The following is a 27,366-nucleotide window of genomic DNA, read 5'->3' as shown; positions in this document are numbered from 1 at the left end:
TTATTATTTGTAATTAATTGTAATTTACCATTTGATTTATCTTAATTAATCTGCTTTTCTGCCAGCATTTTTCAGACTGTTTTTCATGTAGGTACACCTGCATTCCATGACACAGATATCATTGTAAAATACTGTAAGATATGTCAGACGTTTCAGACAGCTGTTAAAATAATGTGATGCTATGGTCAGAATTACAAAAAAGGGCTTATTGGAATAACTTCTATAACAATCACTGACTAATAAAATCCTGTATTAACATGAATATTAACTGAATTGTAATGATTTAATCTGTGGACATTGTCATATCTTAGATTCACCTTAACAGAATTTACTTAAAATTAGTTAGAACAGTTTAGCTAGATTAAGTTTAGTTAGAACTTAAAATCAGTGAATGTCCAACAAAAAGCTGTGACCAGCTGATGATGGCGAGTGGAACATTTCAGCCATTGTAGTTTCACATGGCCCCTCCCTTCTGAGTCACATGATCAGCTTCTCATCCTTTGCTCTCTTGCCATCTGACAGAGTCCACATAGAGGCACACAAGACATGACAACCCAGTCACCACATATAGATCCCTAAGGGAAGAAAAACAGAATGATTAACAAAGACATCATGTATAATACTCTGTAATATTTAATATGCATTACATACAGCAATACTGGAATTAAGGTATATCAAGTATATTGTCACGCCCGGCTCATCCGCTCCTCCTGTGTGCCACGCCCCCTGCTTACCCACGTGTGTTTCCCGAATTGTACCCAGCTGTTTCCGTTTGCTGTCATTCAGTCTGGTGTATTTAAGTCCTGGTCTCCCCAGTTTGCTTTGTCTGTCATTGATGTTAGTGGCGTTACATGTCTCCTGCTCCCCGTTACCTCATTAAACCCCCGTTTTCCCTGTATCCCGCTTGCCTGCCTGCTCCTTCCACGCCCTTCCGCACGATCGCCGCTCTGCCCGCGATCCGATCGTGACAGAATGACAGACCGCAAGAAAAGCAAGCGGGCAAGAAGGCTTCAGAAGGAGCCGGAGATCCAGCTTGGAGCCTGCACGCTAGCCAGGCTATGGCTCCCGTCTGAGGACGAGGAGGAGGCACCCTTCCTTCTCGCGGACTACGCCCGGAGAAGACCAGTCCTCCTACCACCCCTAGAGAAGTACCATTATCGGCCGGAACGCCTGGACAATTGGGGGGGGAATCCGGAAGGGTAGAGACGCCATCTCGCGTGTGCCCCGCATGCCGGCTAGGGCCACCTCCATCATGCCTGAACCGGACGATCCTGCCCCATGTCCAGTGGCAGCCACCCCGGAGGCGTACACCACGCCTCTCCCAGGGAGGACGGCTGCCCTGGCGAACCAGTTTTTTACCCTCCAGGGTTTATTCATAAGGGTAATGGAACGGCCGACAGCCCCTGGAGACCGGAGGATTGAGGCTCTTGTTGCGCGTTTGAGGCGAGGCTTTGACGCGTTTACGCCCGCCTCTGGTCCGGAAGTACTCGAGGGCTTGGCGGAGGACCTCCGACAGCTGATCCTGCTCCAGAGCGCGTCGGTCCTTGCGCTGGAACAGCCGCCATTGCCGGCGGACCCCGCTCCCGTGCAGCCGCCATTGCCGGCGGACCCCGCTCCCGTGCAGCCGCCATTGCCGGCGGACCCCGCTCCCGTGCAGCCGCCATTGCCGGCGGACCCCGCTCCCGTGCAGCCGCCATTGCCGGCGGACCCCGCTCCCGTGCAGCCGCCAGCACAGCCCCCTTCGCCACCTGCCCCCACTGCAGCTCCAGGGCAGGCGCCCCCACTGCAGCTCCAGGGCAGGCGCCCCCACTGCAGCCACCTGCAGCTCCTGACCGCGCTCCTGTCCCTTCTCCCCCTGTGACTGTTTCTCCCTCGCCCCGGCGAACTCGACCCCGACCTGGGGTCATGTCTGTGTCCCGTAAAGGGAGGGGAAACAGATGCAGGGCTGGGGTCCCGCTCGCCCTGCCTCGCCTGCGCTGGGGCTCGGTTGGCGCCTGCGGGTCCTGGCCCTCCGGGTCGGCTGTCGCCTGCGGGTCCCTCTCCGGTGCCTCGTCGCCCTGCCTCGCTCCCCTCTCCGGGTCCTGGTCGGTCGCCTGGGGGTTCCCCGACGGCGGCTCCTCGGTTGCCTGCGGGGCCCCTACCTCCGGCCCTCCCCCGGACATCGCCGCCTGCTGCGGCTCCCCCCTCCTCCGGGCCTTCGCCGTGGGCCCCTCCTGCTCCCTCGTCCCCTTCCCCGGTGCTCCCTCCTGCTCCCTCCCTGGCCCCTCCGCGGGTCCCTCGCCCTGTCTCCTCAGCCCCTTCTCGGTCCCCTCCGGCTCCGGCCTCCCGCCCGCCTGCGGCCCCTCCGGCTGCCGCCCGTCGCCCGCTGGGGCTCCCACGGGCTCCCCTTTGTTCCCCCGCCTTCTCTCCCTTCTCTCCTGCCCTGGTCCCTTTGTTTGCTCCTCCTCCCGTCTTTCCTCCTTTCTCCGTTCCTCGTTCCTTTGTTCCTCCCGTCTCTGCTCCTCGTGTTCCTCCTTCTCCCTCTGGGTTCCCTCTGTTCACTCCCGGTCCTTTTGTCCCGCCTGTTCCCTCTGTGTCCCCTTTTCTGGTCTGTTTGTCCGCTTTTCCTGTCCTGTCTTGGCTTCTGCCTTTGTGTCAGTTTTGCCTGTCTGTCTTGTTCCCTGTCCCTCGTTGATGGTTTTGGTTCTTGTTTTTCAGGTTTTGGTTCCCTGGTCTCGTCCCGTCCTTCGCCTCCTCCCGGGCGCGCCCGGTGCAGCGCGCCTTTGGGGGGGGGGGGGGTTCTATCACGCCCGGCTCGTCCGCTCCTCCTGTGTGCCACGCCCCCTGCTTACCCCCGTGTGTTTCCCGAATTGTACCCAGCTGTTTCCGTTTGCTGTCATTCAGTCTGGTGTATTTAAGTCCTGGTCTCCCCAGTTTGCTTTGTCTGTCATTGATGTTAGTGGCGTTACATGTCTCCTGCTCCCCGTTACCTCATTAAACCCCCATTTTCCCTGTATCCCGCTTGCCTGCCTGCTCCTTCCACGCCCTTCCGCACGATCGCCGCTCTGCCCGCGATCCGATCGTGACATATATGAGATTGTTTCATCCATTTCTCAGAAATGTAGAGAAAGGCACACATTAAAACAGAATGCAAGACATTGCCTGTTCCTGTAATATTGTTCTTGTCTTTCTTTTTTGAAGACACACCATTATTTTTTTAATGCAAGGCATAAAACATTTGGAGGAGTGTTGGCTTGCATTTTATTTGCACTGAAATATACTTACAGAGATTCTGTACTTGTCTCGGATGCTGGTTCTTAGGGCAACTAATGCACCAGGCAGGAAGACCAGGCAGCAGGTTTCCCCATGGTCCTCTGCTACCTTACAGCCCAGGACGCAGGGGATGAATGCTCCACAAAGGCCTGTTCAGTACACAGAGTAGAACCATGTCCATACAGCTACTGCTCTCTCATGAAATACATCCATCCACAGTCATATACATTTCTTTCATCTGCTTATTCATTTTTATGTTTTCAACTTTATAAGTACAGTTGGTATCATAATTTTACTTAATATTTGCAGTCAGTGCTACTGACTATTAATTATGGGGGGTATTAAATTTAAAAAAAGTGTTTTACATTTAAAGAGCAAAACCCAAAAATTTTGATGTTGAAGCTATCGGTCTAGCATTATGGGCTTCGGTATCCGAAATAGCTCGATAAATGAGCGCGGGTCTTCAAGCCTTCATGGCGAATGCGCATGTTCTGTGTGCATGTCTCCATCCTGAATGCAACGCAAATTTGTATGTTATACCTACAAGTCTCCATTCCGAATACAAACATGTATTTTCCGTATGTATGTCTTCATGCCTCATATGCGTGTTCAGCATGCATGTATTCCATCCGAATGAGCATCTTAATAACGGCATTAACCTCAAAGCCACAAAATGAAGTGTGAAAATCTGTCTTTTGTCAGTAACAAATATCTGTTTTACATTTTCTTTTTCTTGCAATGGCTTCCTACTTCTAAGCTCCCTCTTTTATTCTGTGATTCTGTAGTAACTCACAGATGCCACAGTCTTGACAACAGTCACACAAGTTCGAGCTCCATTCCGAAGACTGGGAGGTCATGGTGTAGCTGGTGATGGTGACCTGAGGCTGGCTGGTCATCACGTTGGCTTGGTACTCCATGACTGCGGGACTGAATCCTGCTGGAAATCAAAATGTGAAAATGCAAGAATGCCTTGAGTGCAGCAGGCTTTGTACTGAAATCTGCAGACAAGCTGACTTCTCAGCTACATGATATTTTTGCAATATCAGTGTCAGAAGATGGTTTTTGGTGCTGTTTGTATCTTTTACTTAGAGACATTATGCTACCCACCAAATACCATGCTATGCTATGATACCCATTTTCAGTGTATGAAAGTTTCTGAAATGCTGAGGCTGTTATGGAGTTACATGGTATAAGACATTTTAATTTAACCTAATTTAATTTATATAGCATATGCTTTTGTCCAAAGTGACAAGAGAGGCAAACAGCACATTACAAGAACATAGTTCTGTAAGTGCAACTAGGCTGAGCTTCCAAAGAATGCCCCGGCACAGATAAGTGGTATTGGAGCAAGAGCTTTATGTGATGTGATTCACACTGCACAAAACAACATGAAGCATTCTTGTTAACAGACTGCTGTTTCAAAGTCATCAGGTTATCTCATCATAAGAACATAAGAACTATACAAACGAGAGGAGGCCATTCGGCCCATCAAGCTCGCTTGGGGAGAACTAAACTAATAGCTCAGAGTCGTTAAAATCTTATCTAGCTCTGATTTAAAGGAACCCAAGGATTCAGCTTGCACTACATTATCAGGAAGGCTATTCCATACTCTGACTACACGCTGTGTAAAGAAGTGCTTCCTTAAATCCATCTTGAAGTGTTCTCCCGCTAATTTCCACCTATGGCCACGAGTTCGTGTATTTAAACTAATGCTGAAGTAACTATTTGGTTGAACAGCATCCAAACCTGTTAGAATCTTATATACCTGGATCATGTCCCCCCTCAGTCTCCTTTGCTTGAGACTGAACAGATTTAGCTCAAGTAACCGTTCCTCGTATGACATTCCTCTAAGACCAGGAATCATTTTTGTGGCCCTACGCTGCACCTTTTCTAAGGCCACAATGTCCTTTTTAAGATATGGTGACCAAACCTGCACACAATATTCTAGGTGAGGTCTCACCAAGGAATTGTATAATCTTAGCATTACCTCCCTTAACTTAAACTCCACACACCTGGAGATATACCCCAACATCCTATTGGCCTTTTTTATTGCTTCCCCACACTGGCGAGAATGGGACATGGAAGCATCAACATACACACCAAGGTCTTTCTCATGATCAGCTACCTTTATTTCAGTGACACCCATGAAATACCTGTACTTTATATTTCTGCTCCCTAGATGGAGTACCTTACATTTATCAACGTTAAATTTCATCTGCCAGGTATCGGCTCAGTCACTAATTAAATCAAGATCCCGCTGTAGCTGCTGAGCCGCTAATTCAGTATCTGCTACACCACCCACCTTGGTATCATCTGCAAATTTCACCAGTTTACTGTATATCCATATCCATATCATTTATGTAAATTAGGAACAATAGTGGTCCTAAAATCGAACCCTGCGGTACCCCACTATGAACGCAAGCCCACTGTGACATTGTGCCTCTTATAACTACTCGCTGTTTCCTATCTGTTAACCAGTTATCAATCCAGGTCGCTACGGTACCTAAAATACCTGTCACTTTGAGTTTAAGTAGGAGCCTCTTGTGGGGGACAACATCAAAAGCCTTTTGGAAATCTAAGTAGATGACATCATAGGCCTTCTTATCATCAACTTCCTGAGTAGCTTCCTCAAAAAACTCCAACAGATTTGTTAAACAGGATCTATCTCTCCTAAATCCATGCTGGCTATCCCGCAAAATGTTATTGGAGTCCAGGTAATCTACCATTTTCTCTTTAATTATAGCCTCCATAACTTTACCAGTTATACAAGTTAGACTGATTGGTCTATAGTTAGACAAATTACTTCTATCCCATTTTTTTTAAAAAAAAAATCAGTACACTTCGGCATCACATAAAGAACATAAAGTTCCCACAGGAAAATCAAACATAACTACTGGCCGATATAAGGTCAGCACAACCCAGAACACTAATTTAAATGTTACCGACTATTTAAGTACTGACTGACAGATGCAGTGTGGCTGAATTGATTGGAATATTCACACTGCCTTGCTCTCTACACATCAACATTCAGCTGTGGGCTCATTGTGGCCATGTATGGGAAAAACAGCTGTAGAAATGAATGAAGGATTTAGTATTCACCAGTTTTTAGTGTAAACATATAATATGCTACTATAAAATGCTAAGTTTTCTCATATGGCTTGATGTTGAAGGTTCAGGCAGAAATATCTCCTTCAGAACATAACCACAATGTTTTTATACAACTTGCCATCAAACTTTGACAAGATGTGAGCAACTTATCTCATTTACCCAAAATTCTCTATATTTTTTATGTTTTTCTCTGTTTCTGGACCCCATGCAAATGAAAAGAGTGGAAATTCACTTACCTACCTGGTGAAACACTTTGGCTGGTGAAACAGGATTGCTTTCCAAGATACATGCAAATAAGCCAAGAATTAAATCCACACAAGTGACGCCCGAAACTCTTATACCCAGAGTCTCCATAGAAACACATACAGATAAGCCATAGAAAATGTTTGACTTTGGGGCGTGTGTTATTTCTGCTCATTGAAAATGCCACACACCTTTTGCCCTATTATTTCTGAAATGGAACAAGAACTTGGCATTCTGTCCATTCCCTTGTTTATAATATACTCCTTTTGAAATTAGTCAGGAGCAGTTTGTATGAGTTACACTGTGTGTTGAAGGTGTGGATGTGTGGATTGCTTTTAGCATATTGTTAGAAGGTCTCTGAGATGATGAGAACTGGTACAGGCAGTAGAAGCTCTAAGCTTGGTTTTTGTATTCTTTATATGCACTTATCAATTTTACACCCAGTCTGTATTATTATTGTTGATTGCCAAACTATAAAACGGAATACCTTTTGGTGCACTTCCATCCAAGAAATTTAAATTTAAATTCCTTTAAAATGAATTTTGACAGTTTTTTTTGTCCTATGAATAGCATATCCATCCATCTTCTATAAATCCACTCATCCACTATGCTAACCATGGATATTATGCTAGAATACACTTGCAGAGGACACCCTGGATAAGATGCCCATGCAACACAGGGCACATGGACAATTTAGAAATAGCATTTCTTATAATGATATGTTAATTGATAATAGATGTGTTTATTTTATTGATCCGTGTAGAGAAATTCTATTTTGCTCCTTCAGTGACTTGCTCTCTGTAGCACAGTAGTATAGCAGTGCCCAGAAAGCTAGGAGTTAAGGGCCTTGCTCAAAGACCTGCAGATGTGCTGAGACTGGTCTTGAACTGATGACCTTCTGATCAGTGAGGCTTAGTCCAGTGAGATATTCACTGCCCCCCCCCCCCCCCCCTTGTTTTTATACTGCAGGAAAAATAGGAGGGGATCCGCAAACTCCACACACACAGAGGCAGGATTTTGCAAATAAAAGCTTTGGGACAATCCACTTCAATCAGAAATGCATGTTTCAAAAGAATATATGATTCTCTATTCTCTGTTGCAGGGTGCACCGTGTGACACTGGCTATAGTGGTCTGTATGTAACATGGTAGCCTGCTCAGTGATTCTGTACAGGACCGAGTAAAGTTTAACAGTCAAAAGCATTTGTAAACCTTAAAATCATACATATTTGTTCATATGAGTAGTCTGGCCTGTCCTACGCACAATTTCCTATTTGCGTCACCAGCTGTTCCTGCCCTTACCCTTGATTCACAAAACACTGCTCCTATCGCCTAGTTGGGACACACCCACTTTACCTCTGCACAGTGGGATATGTTGGGATCCTTCGAGACTTAGAAAAAAGGATGCATTTCTAGACCTCATTTGATGGAGCCTTTGAAATGGGACAGCTTTGTCGCACCACCGTGACACTTTCGGTCTTCAAACACAGCCTTAGAAGAATGCAGTCCCTGATTTCAGCCCCTGAATTTGGACACAGTTAAAGTCAGCGCAGAGCAGCGGGGCAGGGGGCATGGGTGTAACTGTGCTTGGGCATGGTATAAGGAGCCTCACATGTGCCTGGCCCTATATATGGACCTAATTGCAGATTGGATAAATGTTTCTGCTAAGCAAATTATCTTCCAGCGCAGAGCCCCTGTGGGCCATTCCAGAGCTTCTGAGACTTACAAAAGGACAAGTTACTTCTTTCTTCTGTTACTTCAAGTTATTTCTTCTGCGAGTGAAATCATTGCTACTGCTCTGTTAATGTGCTCAATGATTTGACATCCATCTGATATTGCTTGGTGTCCATCCATCTGCACGTCAGACTGTTTATAATGTCTTCACTGACAAAAAATGCTGCAGTACACACAATACAAGACAGACCAGGGCTGTTTATTAATATGCGTACTTGACCATTCTTGTGTTCACGTTTTTCCATTTCACATCATCTTCCATTGTTGAAGCATAGTTCCAATACTCAAGAACAAAAGTACAGAGGATGTTAAAAATCCCTGGATGTTGGACTTGCCCATCCCAAATATCAAGGATACATCAGTTGCATCCTCACCAAACGAGACCAATCCAATGGTTCATTGCATGCCAAGTTCGTTCTTGGGATGCAAGTTAGCAAGACTGGTCTTGGAAAGACCACAAGTATGATCTTTGCATTCTTGGGTTTGAGAAACACCTCTAGGTGAAGGTGCCATGTTTGTATTCCTAAAGTGGCTTCAGTAAGGGCAAAATTTCAGCATGAGCCAGTTATAAGGACTCATCCAGCAAAAACACATATCTCACAAATGGAATATCATTGAAAGAAAATTTATTCTGGAGACTCCAACTGGGTAAGTCCTAAATATATCCATGTAAACATCCCAGTCCTGTGGAACTAAATTGCTAAACAGGTTAGAATTTCACCTCTCTAGGTGTGTTTTAAGGGTTTCAGAGCCCAAAATCAAATTGAAGCTAATTTCATATAATGACACTAAGTAGTTAGCAATTATCATTCGCTTCCGCAAAATGTTTTAGTGGTTTATTGGTTTAGTGTTATCGAATGAAACTTTGGAGTTAGTGAATTAGCGGTTATCAAAGCTAACTTTTTGGTTAACTGTGCCTCCCACTACCAACTTCCCAGTCATTTTAACAGTCTTATGGAGAAAACTCTACTACATCTGCTGATTGTTTAATTACCTTGTATACATTTTGTTTTCTTGTAATGGACCTTGTGCTCACTTGTTATGATTCCTGTCTTGTTGCTTGATTCTTCATTATTTTCTATAATTTCAGTGAGCTTAAAGGGTGTGACCTTAGACACCACCCACATTAAACTGTGGCGTGTGTAGTAGACTGAAAAACTCAGTTATCAGATTGTGGTTTTGAACAACTCAGTTTCACATTGCAAAGCCTCTTGTCTTCTTATTAAAACAGGAAATTGTGGACATGTTTTATACATCATAAAATTAAAGCTTAAAACTGTAGTTTCATTATATGATTACTGCTGAAGTGCCTATATTAGTTTTTTACCCTTTCTTTTTATTTAACATGGTTATCAACTAGTGGTCATTCACTGTTGTAGCAATAACAACGGTAAATTAGTAACCATGAATGATCTTCTTAATCCGTATCAAGATTCTGTGTAGTTCCGTGTATTTGATTTATAAAAATCTGCACTGTACATTTCTACATTTAAATGAATTTCATTTTCATTAAACTTAATATTGCTGCACTGTATAATTTCGTTTTCAGCAGCAAATTTATCTGTATTTATCTTCATGGCCAAAATATACGTCTTATGTAAACCAGAAAGACATGGAGTAATGACCAAGGCACAGATCCCTGTGATTCTCCGTCACTTCCACTGGGATGAATGATCATGGAGTACTCCTAAAATGTCACATTTGCTCATTCATGATAATTAACAATCATTAAAATAAACAGCAGTGTACACCAATGATGTCTTTTTCACCATATTAGAAGTATAAACACGTTCACGCTCTGCTAAACAGTGCCTGTGGGTGCAATACAAACAGCAGAAAGCAAAGCAGACTATAAGCTGAACCAAACCGCAAGCACAAATTCAGTACAGCAGTTTTACTTCCTGAGATCAGACACTTTGTACTTTTCCGGCCAAACTTCACCACTCTACCCTCTTTTATCTCCAAAATTTTACCTATGTCATTTAGCCCTTGTACTGCCTTTCTGGCTTTGATGCAAGACATGCTTTTGCATGACAGATTCTCATCAGAAAGAAGTAAGAAGTAACCATACAAATCGCTAAAGAAAAGTCTAAACAGGCAAAATCCCGAAACTGTGACAGCTTGCTGGGTTCTGCAGATTGATTAAATACAGATAATATTATGTTATATGTTTAATAATATCTGTTGATTACAAATGAATATTTATGACTATAGACACAGTGGTTGTGGAGGGGGTGTATAGTTTCTTCTTGCTGTCTAACTTCCTTATTTTAGTACCCTGTTGAGCTGACAAAGAGCATAGACTTGGTCTGGCAAATTACTTTGTGGCTATAGCGTTGTGTGAGACCTTCTGCCAAAATGGCTGAGCAGCTCTCCACGATGACCACGGAGTACTATGAGGTGAGTAACCCTGAATCTGTCTCAAGTTCTGCCTGTAAATAATGCCAGGAAGGGTGGGCATTTGGAAAAGCAGGAATAGTTTATAAAACAGTTGTCCTAAAATCTAATCATATTGTTTAAATGCTTTACAAGCTTTTTTATGCAAAATGTTTTAAATTAATGTGCTGCATTATTAGATAATAAGACACCACCACCAAAATCATCAACCTGATATTCAGTGTTAATACCAAAAATTAAAACATTTTATTCCTCTATCAAAAGAAAAGCCTAATCAGGAATTGCATGGGATACATGAACAGTGCACGTCAAAGATTAAACATATAATCTGTGAATAGTTTTTAAAGAAAAATAAACCTGATTTTGCTTATGCATAGCATGGGATATTACAGCTGCAAGTAACCATGTTATATGTATTGTGTTTTGATTGTTTTTTGAGACTGTATACACATGAATGCTATGTGTGAACCCATATGAAAAATATTTTAAAAACAACATATGACTCTTATGTGTTTTACCCAAATCATATAAGTTTTTTATATAACACTATACAATATACAATGCCTATTAACTTAATGTGTCATTAGACATATATGTCCTTCATTCATGTAAAATACATATGAAATGACTGTACTGTCAAACATATATGTCCTGCATTCATGTACAATCCGCATTAAATGAATGTGTCATTAGTCATATGTTTTGACTTTACATAGATGTATAATGCATATTAAATCGATGTACTGTCAGAGATATGACATCCACCCATCCATTATCGTAACCGCTTAATCCCCACTGGGGTCACGGGGGGCCCGAAGCCTATCCCGGGAACAACGGGCGCAGGCAGGAACCAAGCATGTGCGAGCTACAACACACCGCAGGTCCTTTATGATATGTACAATGCATATTAAATTAATGTTTTGTCAGTATTAATTTTTAAGCATAATTATTTGACTGAACTCTAATGAATCATGGACAGTAGTTCCACACAACTAAATTGAGTATTGTGAAAAGGAAACATTTTTTCATTCTACGCGTTCACTTTGCATTCTGAAAACATAACATAGTTGAGTTAATCTCACTGAATTTCCTCATGGCTAATTAAACCAACTGAATGTGGGAAGATCATATATGTATTCCATCAGAATAATAAGATTATTATTAATAATAATAATTAATATTAATAATAATATAATTAATAATTTTAAGAAACAACAAACCGTAAAAATATACTTCCTACTAGAGCCTTATGTTATATACGGTAAAAAGTAAGGTCATGTAAAAGTTATATTTTTCTTATAGATTTTTCCCTTGAATGCCTCACATGTCAAGTGTGTGTTTTGGTATGAATATGGCCATAATCATACAAGGAAAAACATTGAATTGTGGTGAATATATAATAAACATCATGTGTTGTTATATATAATTGAAATAAGAAAAATGCTTGATATAACACTATATAACACTTATATGAACCATGCTGTTTATTTTTATATGGGTATTGCTACTTCTTGGCTTTATATACAGAAACTTAGTGTTTTCGAAAGGAAGAGTAATTCTGAAAAAACACTATCCCAGGCCAAATAAAGGTCCCTCATGACTCCAAAAATAGTGAAGAGCTACAATATCTAAACTTTTTTGCACAATATTCTTGCTGATCATTCAAAATAATTATAATATAATGCTCACAATTTAAAAGTATCCATTTTGATATACAGTATTTAAGCTGTTTTTGAGGTGCCATGGCTGAGTCAAATTGTAATAGTATAATTTGCTTTGTTTGTGTCCTTGGCTAAGCAAAAAGCCATTGTTTCCTTCCACCAAGTGCTGACTTATCTGACGAGTTCATGAGCTCTTTTTGCTCTGCTTTCAGGATGGCGATTACCTAAACATGACAGAAGATCACACATCATCCTATGCCACACCTTGTAGCTACCAGGTTACGTTCAAGTTTGCTGAGACCTTCATTCCGGTGGTCTTCATCCTGGTTTTCGTCATAGCAGTGGTGGGCAATGTGCTGGTGCTGTGCGTAGTGCGGCGCTACCGGCGGTCTCGTGAAGGTCCCTGTTCATACTCTCTCACCGACACCTTCCTGTTGCATCTGGCAGTGTCAGACTTCCTGCTCGCCATGACGCTTCCCTTCTATGCCATTCAGTGGGCAAAGGGGTGGGTGTTCGGAGTAATGGGTTGCAAGATGATCAGCGCCATCTTTTCTGTCAACCTCTACAGTGGAATCCTGCTCCTGGCATGTATCAGCTTCGACCGCTACCTGGCCATCGTGCATGTGGTGACTGCGGGGTGGCACCGCCGGAGCTGCCATGCCCAAATGGCTTGTGCTGTGGTCTGGACAGCTTGCTTTGGCTTAGCTTGTGTGGATGTCATGTACCAGACTGTCATTCCGCTGGAACACTCGAATCGTCAAGTCTGTTACCTTGTTTTCCCTGAGAAGACCAACTGGCACGTGGTGCTGCCAATGGTCAACCTGATCTTAGGCTTTGGGCTCCCCCTGCTGGTCATGCTGTACTGCTACATCAGGATCTTCCGCTCCTTGTGTCATGCAAGTCGTCGGCAGAAACGCAAGTCAATGCGTCTCATCATCTCTTTGGTCTCCATCTTCCTGCTCTGCTGGGCTCCTTACAACGGATTCCGGTTAGTTGAATACTTGAATCGATTGAACCTGTTTCAATTGGGGTGTGAAATGAATAAGGCGCTGGACATTGGGACCATTATATCCGAGAGCTTGGGACTTACACACTGTGCCTTCAATCCCATTCTTTATGGATTTGTGGGGGTGAAGTTCCGCAAGGAGCTGCTGATCATGTGGAAAGGGCTTCTCTGCTCTCTAGGCTACCAAGGTCTGGAGGGATGGGGGATGAACCAGCAGAGACGCAGAAGATCTGGCACCCTCAGCACAGATAGCGAAAATACATCTTACTTCTCTGTCATCATGTAATTCTGCGAGTCCTATCTGAGAAAGGATGGAGATCTGACAAGACAAAGAGCAGCAAATATAGAACAAGGAACAAAGCTATGGAATGCAGAAGTGAAAAACCAAGAAACACCTAGGACAGCAAAATAAAGAAACCCACCAAAATTATATCTTAAAAAAAAATCCTAAATTCCCACAAAAATGCAGAGCAAAGGGAAAAATGCAGAGTAGTGCAGAGGAAAAAAAACGTTTGCATAACTTTTTCATTTTTGCGGGATGTTGAACTGTAGCAAGTACTTCTCAGGTTAAATATTTTTTTATGGATATAGTATCGGCATTTAATTGTATTTTATATTGCATTTGGTCATGAAATATGTAGCAGCATCCAGCTGGTATCAAAAACACCTGTGGCCTCCTGAAGAATTTATGCTTGCAGCTAATATTTTTGGTGCTGTATCATTCTCATGCTGATAACAGCCTGTGACAGACAACAAAATATACATTTACAGTAAAACCTCGGACTGGGAGTATGATTCGTTCCGGAAACGTGCTCGTAATCCAAAGCAAAAATGAAAAGCTGAGATAAATCAATAAAAAATATAAAATAAATCAAAAAATGAGGAAACAAGACTCAACATTGGCTACATGTTTTCGAGCTCAGAAATATCTTTTCACGTAGCCACCTATATAGTTTTCTAATGTTGATTTTAAAATTACATGCAGTTCTTTCCTGCCAAAACTGCCCCTGGTGAAGCAGCAAAGCAGCAGATCTAGGAAACGGCAGAGGTGAGAGTCATCGAGCCATCTGACAGCCTGTGGGTGACTCTTCATCACTCATCACAAGCTCCTCAAAGAGGACGGTTGTTGGCGTTCTTGTGTCGATTACCAATGACTGAATGCAGTGTCGAGGAAGGACTCTTCTCCACTGCCATGCATCCATGCTTGTGTCATCTATCTCATGGTCTGCTAATCCATATCGCTGACTTCGTTGGGGCAGTGTGGAACCTAAAAACTGTGTGTTTGCGGCCAAATCACCGGGCAGGGTTGCAGCTGAAACTCCAGAAGCGTTCCCTACTCTGGCGAGAGACAGACTTCCTGGACCACTTGATCAGCAAGGAAGACATGGCCAATGACCCATAAAAAACTGTGGCTGTGCAAGACTGGACAGGTCTGTGGACTGTGGCAAAGCTGGGGGCTAGACTCATACTACCAATGCTTCTTAAAACACTTTCTTTGTAAAGCCGCTGCACCATCTTACTGAGAAGGGAAGTGGTTTTGTGTGGACGGATACATGCACCGCAGCTTTAAACCAGCTCTGTGCAGCACTCACCGATGCTCCCTTGCTAGCATACCCAGACCCCCACCTTCCATTACAATACAGAGGCTAGCAATGCTGGGCTAGGCATGGTGCTGTCACCAGCGGGACCCATGTGATTCATAATACTTCTTGTACACTATTTAGCAAATCAATTTACCTCACCTCGCTTCTTAGAAACTGTCCAGCTTCTGGTCCGTGATGCTCCAGAACAAGTGGGACCTCTGAAATTTGTAACAACAAAAGTATAGAGGCTCACATTTTTCACAAACCAACAAGGGCAGTGGAAATTCTTGAAGCTCATGTAAAGCTCCCAGCTGCAAATGCAACAAGATAGGACAGCTAGCTGAAAATGATGAGGGCATTTCTTATGATACCTTCATATATTCTGTCAGAACTGCAAGCCACTGTTTGGTTTACATTAAATGACATCATGAATAACTGCTCTGTGAAACCCAGGAACCTTTTCAGGAAGCAACAGACAGATGCCAGACTGATGGAGTTGTAAGTGTGAGTTATGTCACTTCATGTGTCAGAGACCTTCGCCATGCTGCAGCAACAATGACACAGCATACAATAGTCACAGCCATAAAATCCTTGATTGAGATACGGCTGGCTGAGTTTGGTATGGAGTGGATTCAGTTGGCTGTGACCCTGGACCCAAGATTTAAACTTGATTGATGCATGGGCAGAGAAAGAGAAAACATCCACATTCTAATGCAGGTCTTGTTACTTCCTCCACCAAAAGTAGCAACAACTAAGAACCGCTGTTCTCCACCAAAATGGAGAAAAAAACATTTTGCATTTATAGACACCCAAGTGCCATCCACATTTATACAGGTACCAGCATCAGAGGAGGTACCCAGTTACCTAAGCCTACCATGCCATACTGAGGAGTCTGGTTCTCTTCTGAACTGGAAGGAAAACCAAAGCTGCTTCTCCTATTAATATAGGTTACTATTTATACTATTTGGCCCAACTCTTATGTCAGTACCCAGTCATTCCTGCCTCATCTGCTCCAGTAGAATGAGTTTTCAGTATTAGAAGCAAGATATTTTGACCTGGGAAATGTAATTTTAGTCATGCCAAATATCAGGATGTAATGATTATTCATATATATTAATTTATTTATGAATACATCAATGAGCATGATTATTTTGAGGTCTGATATGTTGTGGTAGCATTTATCAAACTAAACTGGAAATTATATACTAGCATATATATATATCTATATATCTATATATATATATATATATATATATATATATATATATATATATATATTCATATCCTTATCATGGCAACAGTGGCATTTACATAAACTCACTCACCATTCATTGAGTTGAAGTTCACTTAACTTCAAGTTCTTAGGTTTATTTAATTATGTGTAATTAACTGTTTTTCATGCATCTCTTGGTATCTGTAAAGTGTATGACTATTGCATTGTTTGGCCTCGTTTTACCAGCACAAGGGCCAAAATGTCACAAATCCCTGCCACCCTTGTGTTTGGCCATGCCCCCTGAACCAGAGCTGTCAGCGACCAGGACTACGCTACCTGTGCCAGCTCCGTTTCCATCAGGAAAAAGGGGAGGTCACCCAAACTTAGCAGCCCCTGGAGGTGTCCTGAGGAGGTCCTAAAGCAGATCTCCGCTTTGACATGAAGAGTGCAGATGCCAGTGTGGCGAGGACTGCACTAATAGCATCATTCCAACTGAACTGGTTAGGCTCTCTCCTAATAACAATTCCTGTATTAACAGAGAGATTAAATATTGTCTCAGCCTCAAATAAATGGCATTTATTCAGGGATACCAAAAACTTGTTGATGAATTGTAAAGGCAGCTGAAGCATAAAAGTGAGCTGGCTGAGGTCCAGTACAAAGTTATGAAGGACAAGGAGGTCACCAGGAGAAAGGGGAGGGAGGCACGGAGGAGTCTAAACACCATGATGGGCAGAGCTCAGAAAGCGGACAGTTACAGTGCTGTAACCCCACCTCCTTCTCAGAGCAGCTGAACTCCTTCTATGCCAGGTTCAACGGGACCAGTTTTGTGAAGGAGTGGACCCTGACAAATTCCAGTCATTCAGTCAGTGTGGTGGAGCCGAAGGTCATTGCCATCCTCTGCAAGGTACAGTACCAGTCAAAAGTTTGGCCACACCAAGCTGGGCTGAAAGAGTGATCGAGTGTCACATTACATGACCTTACACCACTGAAATGATTTTGGAGGAGTTTGACCAGAGAGTGTAGAAAAAGCATTCAATGAGTGCTCAGCATATATGTGTGAACTCCTTCAGGACAGCTGGAAAAGCATCCCAGGAAGCCACGTCACAAAACTGGTGTAGAGGAGACAGTAGGGTCAGCCAGGCCCTGGAGCAACTGGGGTTAAAGTCCCTGTTCAAGGGCCCAGTGCTGGGATCACTCTGCCAACCCAAGGATTTGAACCAGCAGCCTTCTGAATCCCAACACACAGAACAGCCTTGTTCCCCCATAAATTTGTTATTTTGTGTTTAATATTTTTTTGGTGCATAATCTCAAATATGTTATTTTATAGTTTATAGAATTGTTGTAATTATTCTAGAATGTAGAGAATAGTACAAATAAACCTTTCTATGCTCCAAACCTTTGACTGTTACTGTACATCCAGGGAAGGCTCTTGGACTGGATGGGCTTAAAGGCCATGTGCCGAAAGATTGTGCAGCTCAACTGGGTGGTGTGGTGGCACCACTTTTTCAGCTGTTCCTGAATGCCAGCTTTGTCCCTATGGAAGGAGACAAACATCATCCCCATTTCCAAAAAGCCACCTTCCGGAAACTATGAATGACTTCAGGCCTGTAGTGCTTACCTCCATCCTCTGCAAATGCATGGAGATGGTGGACATTGGGGAGCTTACCACCATGGTAGGTGAGAGTCTGGACCCATTCCAGTTTGCCTATAAGGGAGTTGAGGATGCCAGCATAACTTTCCTGGACATAGTGGCTAGGCACCTCGACTCTCCAATCTCATATGTTAGGATTTTATTTCTGGACTTTTCATATGCTTTTAATTTAGTAAACAAAAGTACACTTTTGCGCTGCCTCCAAGCTCTGCAGGTCGACACAACACTTGTTTTATGAACTAAAGACTTTTTAAAGGACAAACCTCAACATGAATGGTTTTATATTCAGCAACAATGTTTTAAATACTGCAGTTCCACAGGGCTGTGTCCATATTGTCACCTATATTCTTCTCTATATACACAAATGAAATGACTTACAACTGCAATAGCCTATCTCTTTTTAAATATGCTGATGACATGGCCGTGGTGGTGTTACACACGTTACGACAAAAGCATTGGGCTGGCGTGTAACAGGTTGGCTTTTATTCTGTAATAACAGAAAATAATAATCAAACATAAAGGCTGCGCCGTGCTGACTGCTGAACGTAGCTCGCGCTCGAACTGAGCTGCTTCTACGGTTCGCAGTCAGTCTCTCTGTCTCCTATGCGCCATTACTGGCCCCTCTGGCGCAAAAGGGTATAGCACCAGAGGTTACTGTTAATGCAAGCCAGTGTGAGGGAGTGCCACACAGCAAAAACAATGAAAACACAAAACACAACAAAATAATTAACTGAACCGTTGTTGTAGGGGCTGCCTTTCTATAAACAAATACTACTGGGTGCCACAGTGGCCTCCCTGTCCACATACAGGCAGTACGGAGACACCACGGTCTTCTGGTTCCAGGAACTGAAAATGACCAAGACTAAGGAGTTTTGTTGTGGGCAGAGCCAGACACCAGACATCACAACTTCGTCTCCAGTCCACTCAGGATGGCGGGGCAGGTGGTAGAATGGGTTGAGAGCTTTAAGTTCCTGGGTATGGAGATTAATCACCACCTGTCCTTTGCACAACATGCAGATCAATGAATCATAACACATCTTTTATCTCAAGTAGCCACTATATTTCCATATTCATGATTTATACTTGGGTGGTATTTGAGTTACTAAGGAACCGAATTGTAAATTGTTACAAAATAGGTTTTAGCCTACTTTCCCAACACCACCCCCGACAACTTCATGAGCAAATTCTTCCTGAGATGGTATGCAGTGTTTGTGATCAATTCTTTAGGCCCGTGATGTGTTTTTAAATCATAATTAAATCAACCTGCTAATCGAATGTTTTCCATGGAAACTTAAGAAAAAGGCAAAAAACAACACTGCTTGTCAGCACTACCCACTATTGTTCTTTTTTAGCTTGAAAATTAAAAGCTCCCTTAAATGCAGCCAGGGAATATCTTTTGGTACCAGTCCTAAAAACTGCCAATCTGCAGATTTACTAGATACACCTTCCATGGTCCTGCTTGTCAGCTACATGCAAGTTACTACAACTTGCAGCAGCCTGTCCCCATGCTCTGGTTCGCACTTTGTCATGTGACCCTTTGACTTTTTTCCTGTTTTTTTTTATTATTATTATTTTACTGTGGTTATTTGTCAATACCCGGAAAGGCACATAATGTACTTGTGGAGGCTGTATCAGGAAGTGAGATTTGTTGGTTAACTAGATTTAAGGTAGTCTGAGGTAAGTGTAAGTGAACAAAGATAAAACACATTTTAAATGGGCTACCTTAAATCCAATTAGATTCAAAATTCAAGAACTAATGAAAAGGCATTATTTCCATCTGTTCCACCTGACTCAACTCATTCCTGCAATTCCTAGATCTATTGAGTGTTACAATACTTGTTCACTTACTTAAGTAAAAGTAGCTATTTGAATATACAAATATACTCTGTTCTTGTAATGTGTAAATTTATTTTGTTACTTTCCACCCCTGCTTTTAACGTGAAGTACAATACATAAAGGAATATAAAATATATACTATGAAAAATGTATAATCAGGGTTATAGGAGGGGCACTGAGACCCAGGGCCTAAAAGCGTACCACTTCTCCCCATCTGCCGCCCAAGGACACATCTTGAAAGGCGTCCTTGAATTTCTTGCTACGACCTTCTATATAGTATTTTGAATTATTTTCAAAATTATTTTGAATTATTTTCAAAATACTATATAGAGGACACTCCAATCAATTTTAAGCGCAAACTTCAATGAACGCTTCTGAAGGAACAACCTTTAAACTACAGATTCATGTATCATTTCCAAGCCCAGCTCAACTGGGAAATGAAGTTTTTTACTATGCGTAAGACACGGAGCACTCGTAAGGCTACGTTCACACTGCCATGCTGAAGTGACTCAAATCGGATTTTTTTGCCTTAATGTGACAAAGATCTGATCTTTTCAGGGCTGTGTGGACACGCAAATCTGATATTTTCAAATCGGATTTGTGTCACTTTCATACGTACGTATCCGATTCGCGGCCGTGCGACCTGAATGAACGCTCAGATCGGAATCCATGTGGATTTTTGCTTATACGCATGCGCTGACATCTTCAGCCTGCACCGGCAGGCTCGTCCCACACATCTCTTGGTGCAGCAGTTCCAGCAATAACTGTGAAAACAGAAAAAGCTAACCACCTGACCTTTTTTTCCTTTTCGACCTGCTCATGTACAGCTGATTCACTGTTTGTCGTCCTCCAGAGCAAAGTGCGATACATGCGTGAGCTACTAACGCCTCAGTTTTTTATGCCATGAGTCGTCTCACAGATATGACGTTTTTTGTTGTTGGTGACGCAGATGACCCGTGTAAAAACGTAACAATGTGCGCATGCGTTCACGTTGCCGTCGGATACAGGTCACTTGTAGTGTTGAATGTGAACCGTCAAGATAAATAAATCCGATCTGAGCAAAAAAATCGGAATTGAACGATGTGGCTGGCAGTGTGAACGTGTTCCCTTTAATTCACGGCCATCTTTTGAATATGCCGTCGTGAGTCTGAATGTATGCTTAAATTCCCCCCCCCCACACTTTTTTTTTCTTTTGTGTACAATATAAAAACATCATAGTTTGACGTTTAAAATATAACTGATGTGACTGTTATAGATTTAATTGATCTTAATTTAAATTATTTTTAAGGGGTGGCCTAACTACTGAGTTAGCACTATAACCTCACACTTCTGAAGTTGGGGATTCAATAATGTGTGGAGTTTGTAAATGCTCCTTCCGCATGTGTGACGGACTGCCAACCAATCCAGAGTGTACCCCCTACCCCAGTATGCAGCCTTCTTCCAGCTCTGGATATGCATTTAGAAGATGGTTATGTCATATCTTTGAACTGAAATGCTAATACCGCCTATGCAGTGTATGGCATTGGACCACTAATTAAATGCTGATAATGTAATTGTTACCCTACAAATGTCGAATTTCTTGGCTTAGTAGTTTGTGATTTAGCTGCCTTAGCTAACATACATTGTTTTATTGTAGTGATATCTGATTCTAAAACGGCGTTTTAGTTGCTATTTTTATTTTTGCGGGTTGAAATGACGTTCAAAAAAAGGAAACGTTCCTTGCATGATCGAAGCTCTCCCATTGGCTTACAGTTTGGACATTCTTTGCATTTCTTTCTTAATGCATATCAGTGTTTTCCCAGTCTTGCGAAACAGCCAAAGCGCTGTTGCTATATCCTCTGTGAGCTGCAGAAGCAAAATATCGACGTCAGCAGACACTTCTACGAAGAGCAAAGTCATGGACAATGTGGTAAATTCGGTCAAAGTCGTATATTTTTGCTGTCTTTTATTGCGGATTTCATTTTTGTATGTTTAGTATATATGTTATATATGTATATAGTACATGGCTTATCTTAAACTTTGGAAATTGGCATCTGCATGAACTTGTGTATGACCTAAAACAAAACTAAAAGCGGAACCTTGTTTTTTGTATGCTACAAAACTTCGTTATTTTGTTACTTACACGTGATGAATATTTAAATTTGGGTATCACGTTTTTGTATCTTTCTAGATTATATATATCTAAACAAATAATCGAGTTATATACGCAGATGTTATTTATGGTTCTGGTTACCGAGTTGTTTTGATAACTGGCGACACATGCGACAGTCATGTGTTAAAAGCGTTGTTCACAGATGAGTCATCTCTCTGATCTTAATGCTTAAACTCTTCAAATTTGTCTTCTGTATAACAGCGATATTTAAATTACTGCTATTTCATTCTGAATTTATGCTAACGAACTGCTAATTAAGGAAAAGTTGTAATAAATAAATACATAAAACAAACCCTATATTCAGCAAAACGGCGACTTATCGATTAATTACTTAATGATTAATTTAAAACTTATTTGCAGGAAAATGCCTAGTCCTTAGTTTCAACGGGGATACTGCTGCCTGAAGTTGCCATGACTGTGGAGTTAAATGCCATGCATAAACACCCCTAATGTTAAAATATGCTTGTTTGTTAACAGACAAAGTTTAAATTAGAGCTGGATGGACTGTTCTTGGAAAATGCCACATATGACTACAATGATTACAAAATCGACGTGGATAACTTCGAGCAGGTTCGGTCTGTGTTCATCCCCACTCTGTACTCCTTGGTCCTGGTTGGAGGCCTGCTTGGGAATGTTTTAGTTCTGGTGGTTCTGTGCTGGTCGCATTGGCGCCGGAGCTATATGGATATCTTCGTCCTGCACCTGTCTGTGGCTGACCTTCTCCTGCTCATCACGCTGCCTTTCTGGGCTGCTGAAGCTGCCCAGGGCTGGGTCATTGGAACTCCTCTCTGCAAGCTGATGGGAGCCATTTTCAAGGTAGTGCGTGATCCTTCCATGGGCATATTATTTTGCACACTGTGCATAGGCTGTTTAACTGGGGATACAGGGAGCATAGAACTGGTCAGATGAAAATACTATAACAAATGAAGTCAAATAAAATTATATTGTATTGCAAAGATATAACCTATCTGATTCAAGATTCAAGAGGTTTATTCATCACGTACACAGTTGTACACATACAACATGTAATGAAATGTAACTCTGGTCACTCCAAGCAGCTGTGCATGAGAATAACAAAATATAGAAAAATAACAATATAAAATAAAAAAATATGCTGTAGCTGTAATTAGCTGTAAATAATCTATACATAAGTGATCATGTAAAAGTGATTGTGCTGTGCAATATAAGTGCAATGTGCAAGAGACCTGAGAAATGTACCGACAATTTGGACAATATGAACTGAATGAAAACAGCGCTCATAGGATTATGGGCACTCATACACAGTGTGCACAGAGTGATGTCAGTGTTTCAGTGACCGAAGAGTTACTGTAGAGTCTGGTGGGAGACCTAGAGGTACTGAGATTTGTCCTGGTTTAGGAGCCTTATGACCTGGGGAAAAAAAGCTTCTTGACCTTTCAGTTCTGGTCATACAGCTGCAGACCCATTTGCCTGAGTTCAGCAGGCAGAACAGAGAGTTTTTGGGGTGAGATGGATCCTTGAAGATTTTTGTTGCTCTGGTCTTACAGTGGCTGGTGTAAATTTGAATGTGGTTATTGTTGCTCAGTGTGTAGTAGTAATTTATTGAAATTGTCCTTAGTATTTTTGATGTGTGGTCTTTTCAGGGTGTGTAATGAATGACTGTTTAGGCTCCCACAGCTTACACCCCCAGGGAGAAAAACCTGGAGTCTCCTGTGTACATAGGTGAAGATGTGTGCATAGGTTAAGATGCAGCTTAGACGTTACTCAAAGCATTCGCTTTAATATAAATACAGCAAAGTGTTTTAGATCAACTCCCTGTAAAATAGTGAAGCTACTGCAGAAATGTATAAATAGCACGCAAGGTTTAAAGGCTCCATCTAGTATCATATTGTTTCACTTCCCTCTTTTTTTTCATTTTGCTTTTCTGTATCCTTCTGCTCTCATGCTGTCTTTAACCTCAGTGTTTTTCTTCATTTTATTTTTCTTCAGATCAGCTTCTTCTGTGGCATCATCCTGCTCGCATGCATAAGTCTGGATCGTTACCTGTCCATCGTCCATGGTGTGCAGATGTATTCATGTCGAAAACCCTGGCAGGTGCATGCCAGCTGTCTGTTCTTCTGGTTCTTTTGCCTCATCCTATCCATTCCTGACTGGGTCTTCCTGGAGCAGCAGTACAGGGAACGATTTAAAACGCTTAAATGTGACTACAACTACAAGGGGTATTCGACCAATGGCAGCTCTTTGTGTTTGGCTTCCCACCTGCTGTACTTCACTCTCGGCTTCCTCATCCCCACAGTGGTCATGATCTTCTCTCATGTCTCCATCCTGCTGTTGCTGCACAGTAAGTCACAAAAACTACAAACACAAAAGAGCCTACTGCTTATCCGGGCACTAGTGGTGTCCTATTTTATCTGCTGGACACCGTTTAGCATAACCTTAATGGTGGACACCATGTATAGAAGGAAAGACCTTGATTATTCTGAGACGCCAGTTGCCCTCAGTAAAGCTTTGGTTCTGACCACTGCACTGTGCTATCTCCACACTTTGTTAAATCCCATACTTTACACCTGCTTGTGCGTGAATTTTCGACAACATGTGCTTCACCGGCTGAGGCTGAGCTCCACCTCGCCCCCTGATCACCAAATCTCACTGTGGGATGACCCTATTGTTCCTGAGGAGAAATACATCCAGCAAATGGTAGACAAGGGAAAGACCTGTTACTGAGTATCTAGCAGCTAATGTAGCTTTTTAAGACTGTTTTCGGTTTTGACCGGTTTTGGGAAAGACCGGTTTTTAGAAAAGCAATTTTCTTTTAAAATTTTTCTTTTAAATTTTCTATTTAAATTGTTGCTCCAAGATGATATATGATATGATATTATATGATGTATGAGTGTAATGTATGGAGACTCACATGGCTTAGCTTTAATTGTTTTCCATTTTTGTTGGGGAGAAAACATCTAAACCGCTGCTTATGCTTATAAAATATGATTTATTCTGCTGTGCAGTCAGAAAACAAACTTGTAGCAAGTATTTATGAATCACTGTATCATTTTCAGTAACAAATAACTGTAGGTTAGTGAACAGCCTCTCTTGACTTTAGTCCTGGTAGCATGGTATGTGAGAATTCTCCTCGGGCCGGAATGTTCCAGGTCTCCCGGGTTTTTCTAGATCTGGGTTGCGAGACTCAGCATAACAAGTCTAGGTGAAGGGGAAATTGAAATTATCTTAGGTTATGTGTCCAGTCAAAGAAGTTCTGAGAGACTATTTCTTAAAAAACCTATGAGTAATTGGGTTGCAAAGGGGTGGAAATGTCCACTAACTTTCTATGGAAGTTAAGCTAGGGAATTTTGAAAATGTTGAAGTCCGTGCAACTTTTCAGATACGGAAAACTGTATAAATAATAAAACATAGAATGTGACTTAAGTAGTGCATTTTGATGCAGATGCTTATTTTGGGATGTTTTTACACATAATTACTCTCAAGCACTTGGTTACACAATGATATCACTATTACTTCCTTCAAGATTTTTTTTCAACTACATTTAAGTTCCCTGTTGTAAGTTCACCTGCAAATTTCCAGTTTATTCCCATTAATTCACTTTTTTCTGTTATTTCTGATGGAAAGTTTCCAAATTTGAAAATTCCTAAAATTTTGCAATTGCAAAGAGTAATCGTTTCAGCATGTTGTAAATGTATGTAAATGTTAGATTTTATAAAGGGATGACATGCCAGCTTTCAAGCACAATGTGTGACAAGGTGATAATTATTGTCCATTTTTGTGGCGATTGCTGTAAAATCATGTAATAGATTTTCTAGATTTTTATTGTTGCAGTATTTTTATGGTAGTTTTAATATTCCGTTTCTGTAATTGCACTTTCAGGAATATTGATGGGAAAGTAACCATGGAAAGTCCTCCTGCTATGTAATGTTTTTATGTTTCATGTGTAACTCTAAAAATCAATTTTTGTGTATTATAATATTAGTAATAGATTTTATGTGTTATTTTATAAAACTGGGTTTGAGTTGGGAGTGTTAATGTGTTATTGACTTTAGCCCCATTTATTGCATGAGTAAGTTTTGGGATGATCTTATAGAACAGAAATAACTACCGTACTTATGTTATTATTAACATAATAATAGGATTAGTAGTAGTAGGATTAGTAGGATTATACAATAATAATAATAATAATAGTAATAATAATAGTAATAATACAATAATAATAGTAGGATTCACAATATTTTCTCTCTGATGCAAATTAAGAATATGTGACATTGCTAAATGTTTTTCTTGTTGACGTTGTCAAAAGTAGATTTTCTACTACAACTATCTTTTTGCATGTATTACTTGCGCCGTTTAATATACCACAAAACATTAGCATAATACAACAAATGAGGTGACATTTTAAAATGTTGTCTTGTAAAATGTAGCAAATTCCTACAGAATCTGGGTGACTTAGCCAGACATTTTCACCGAGAGTTTTATGATTGGTATTTATGGGACCAAAGGCCATAAAGAGTAAATTCAGACATTGTATGGGGTTTATCTTATTGTGTTTACGTTCTGTTTTTTTCTGAACTGTGAAGACAATTTTCATGATTGCTATTCACGTTCTTCACTTCCTAAAAGCAAGTCAATAAAAGAGTTGGCATGGAAAAATTTTCCCCCTGATGTCCAACTATTTTGATTGATTGATTGATTGATTGATTGATTGATAGATAGTTTAGATTTCCTTCATTTTGCTTAGTTTACATGAAGTCATTGTTTTTGGGGTTTTTTTTTTTTTTGGAAATTCCAGCTGTGACTTTCAAGAATGTAAGAGATCATACCTCATTAGGGCAACAGTTGAGTCTTGCCTCATTTTGAGGAAAGTTAGTTTATACTGTTAACATTTCAGTAATTGCTGCTGTTTTAATGCTTCAAGTTTATTATTATTATTGTTTTTATTGTTGTTTTAGGAAATCTAAGAAATAAGCCAAGTAAATAAGACCAAGTTTTTTTGTCACATACACAATCATACCTTATTATTCAGGGTTTCCATGGGTCCTTAAAAAGTCTTACATTTGACTAGTCTTAAAAACTGCTTGGATTATGAAGTCAAAATTATTGTTGTAAAGCTAAATAAACTTACATGTGGCTTTTAAGTGTGTGTTTGGGAAATATATGTATTGATCAGGCTGCAGCAAAACTACAGAACAAAACCAACAGTGACTGCTAATTGCAAACTGTGTAGCCTGAACTTTGTGGAGCTCACCCAGCGTGTCGCAATGTGGTTTCTGGGTCAAAGTCACATCTTCTCCCATCAAAAAAAGAAATGGCTGAATGTTCATGTTGAATATGAATAAATTAATTTACTTTGCAAGAAATTCTGGGATTGATTTTCTTTTATATCCTTCATTCTTCTCTGCCAGAATGGATGTGAAATACAGCTATAGAAAATTAAGTTCACTCATTTTTCAACTTATGGGTATGCACCTGTGTTCAGTGCATTACAATCTCAAGCCTGGCTCTTCCCTGCTTCTCATTCATGAAGGGCTTCTTCCATGCGTTATGGGA

The 27,366-nt window shown here is 41.4% G+C and overlaps 3 protein-coding genes across 7 annotated transcripts; 2 read left to right on the top strand and 1 right to left on the bottom strand.

Moving 5' to 3' along the window:
• On the bottom strand, nucleotides 1-4,503 carry cnfn (cornifelin). Its single transcript, XM_049024389.1, has 3 exons — nucleotides 4,046-4,503; nucleotides 3,265-3,401; nucleotides 1-575 (listed from the first exon to the last, which is right to left on the bottom strand). The coding sequence occupies exons 1-3, from the start codon at nucleotides 4,167-4,169 to the stop codon at nucleotides 486-488; spliced, it is 351 nt and encodes a 116-aa protein (XP_048880346.1). The 5' UTR covers nucleotides 4,170-4,503; the 3' UTR covers nucleotides 1-485.
• Nucleotides 4,504-10,269: 5,766 nt separating this feature from the next.
• cxcr3.2 (chemokine (C-X-C motif) receptor 3, tandem duplicate 2) lies at nucleotides 10,270-17,590 on the top strand. 5 transcript variants are annotated; one of them, XR_007399510.1, is made up of 4 exons: nucleotides 10,270-10,735; nucleotides 12,606-16,695; nucleotides 17,003-17,099; nucleotides 17,266-17,590. XR_007399510.1 is itself a non-coding variant. In XM_049024343.1 (3 exons), the coding sequence occupies exons 1-3, from the start codon at nucleotides 10,694-10,696 to the stop codon at nucleotides 13,649-13,651; spliced, it is 891 nt and encodes a 296-aa protein (XP_048880300.1). In that variant the 5' UTR covers nucleotides 10,270-10,693; the 3' UTR covers nucleotides 13,652-17,590. The 5 variants fall into 5 exon arrangements, 2 of the variants coding, with proteins under 2 accessions (XP_048880300.1, XP_048880298.1); XR_007399508.1 differs by having other exon boundaries at nucleotides 17,003-17,590; XR_007399509.1 differs by having other exon boundaries at nucleotides 12,606-17,099.
• Nucleotides 17,591-20,946: 3,356 nt separating this feature from the next.
• Nucleotides 20,947-27,176, top strand: LOC125748318 (C-X-C chemokine receptor type 3-like). The gene is made up of 3 exons (XM_049024328.1): nucleotides 20,947-21,591; nucleotides 22,312-22,650; nucleotides 23,803-27,176. The coding sequence occupies exons 1-3, from the start codon at nucleotides 21,406-21,408 to the stop codon at nucleotides 24,535-24,537; spliced, it is 1,260 nt and encodes a 419-aa protein (XP_048880285.1). The 5' UTR covers nucleotides 20,947-21,405; the 3' UTR covers nucleotides 24,538-27,176.
• The last annotated feature ends 190 nt before the right edge of the window (nucleotides 27,177-27,366 follow it).

Source organism: Brienomyrus brachyistius, chromosome 9, assembly GCF_023856365.1.
Source record: "Brienomyrus brachyistius isolate T26 chromosome 9, BBRACH_0.4, whole genome shotgun sequence".
Classification (NCBI taxonomy): domain Eukaryota; kingdom Metazoa; phylum Chordata; class Actinopteri; order Osteoglossiformes; family Mormyridae; genus Brienomyrus; species Brienomyrus brachyistius.
Note: the sequence above shows the minus strand (reverse complement) of the source record. Positions and strands in the feature narration are given on the sequence as shown.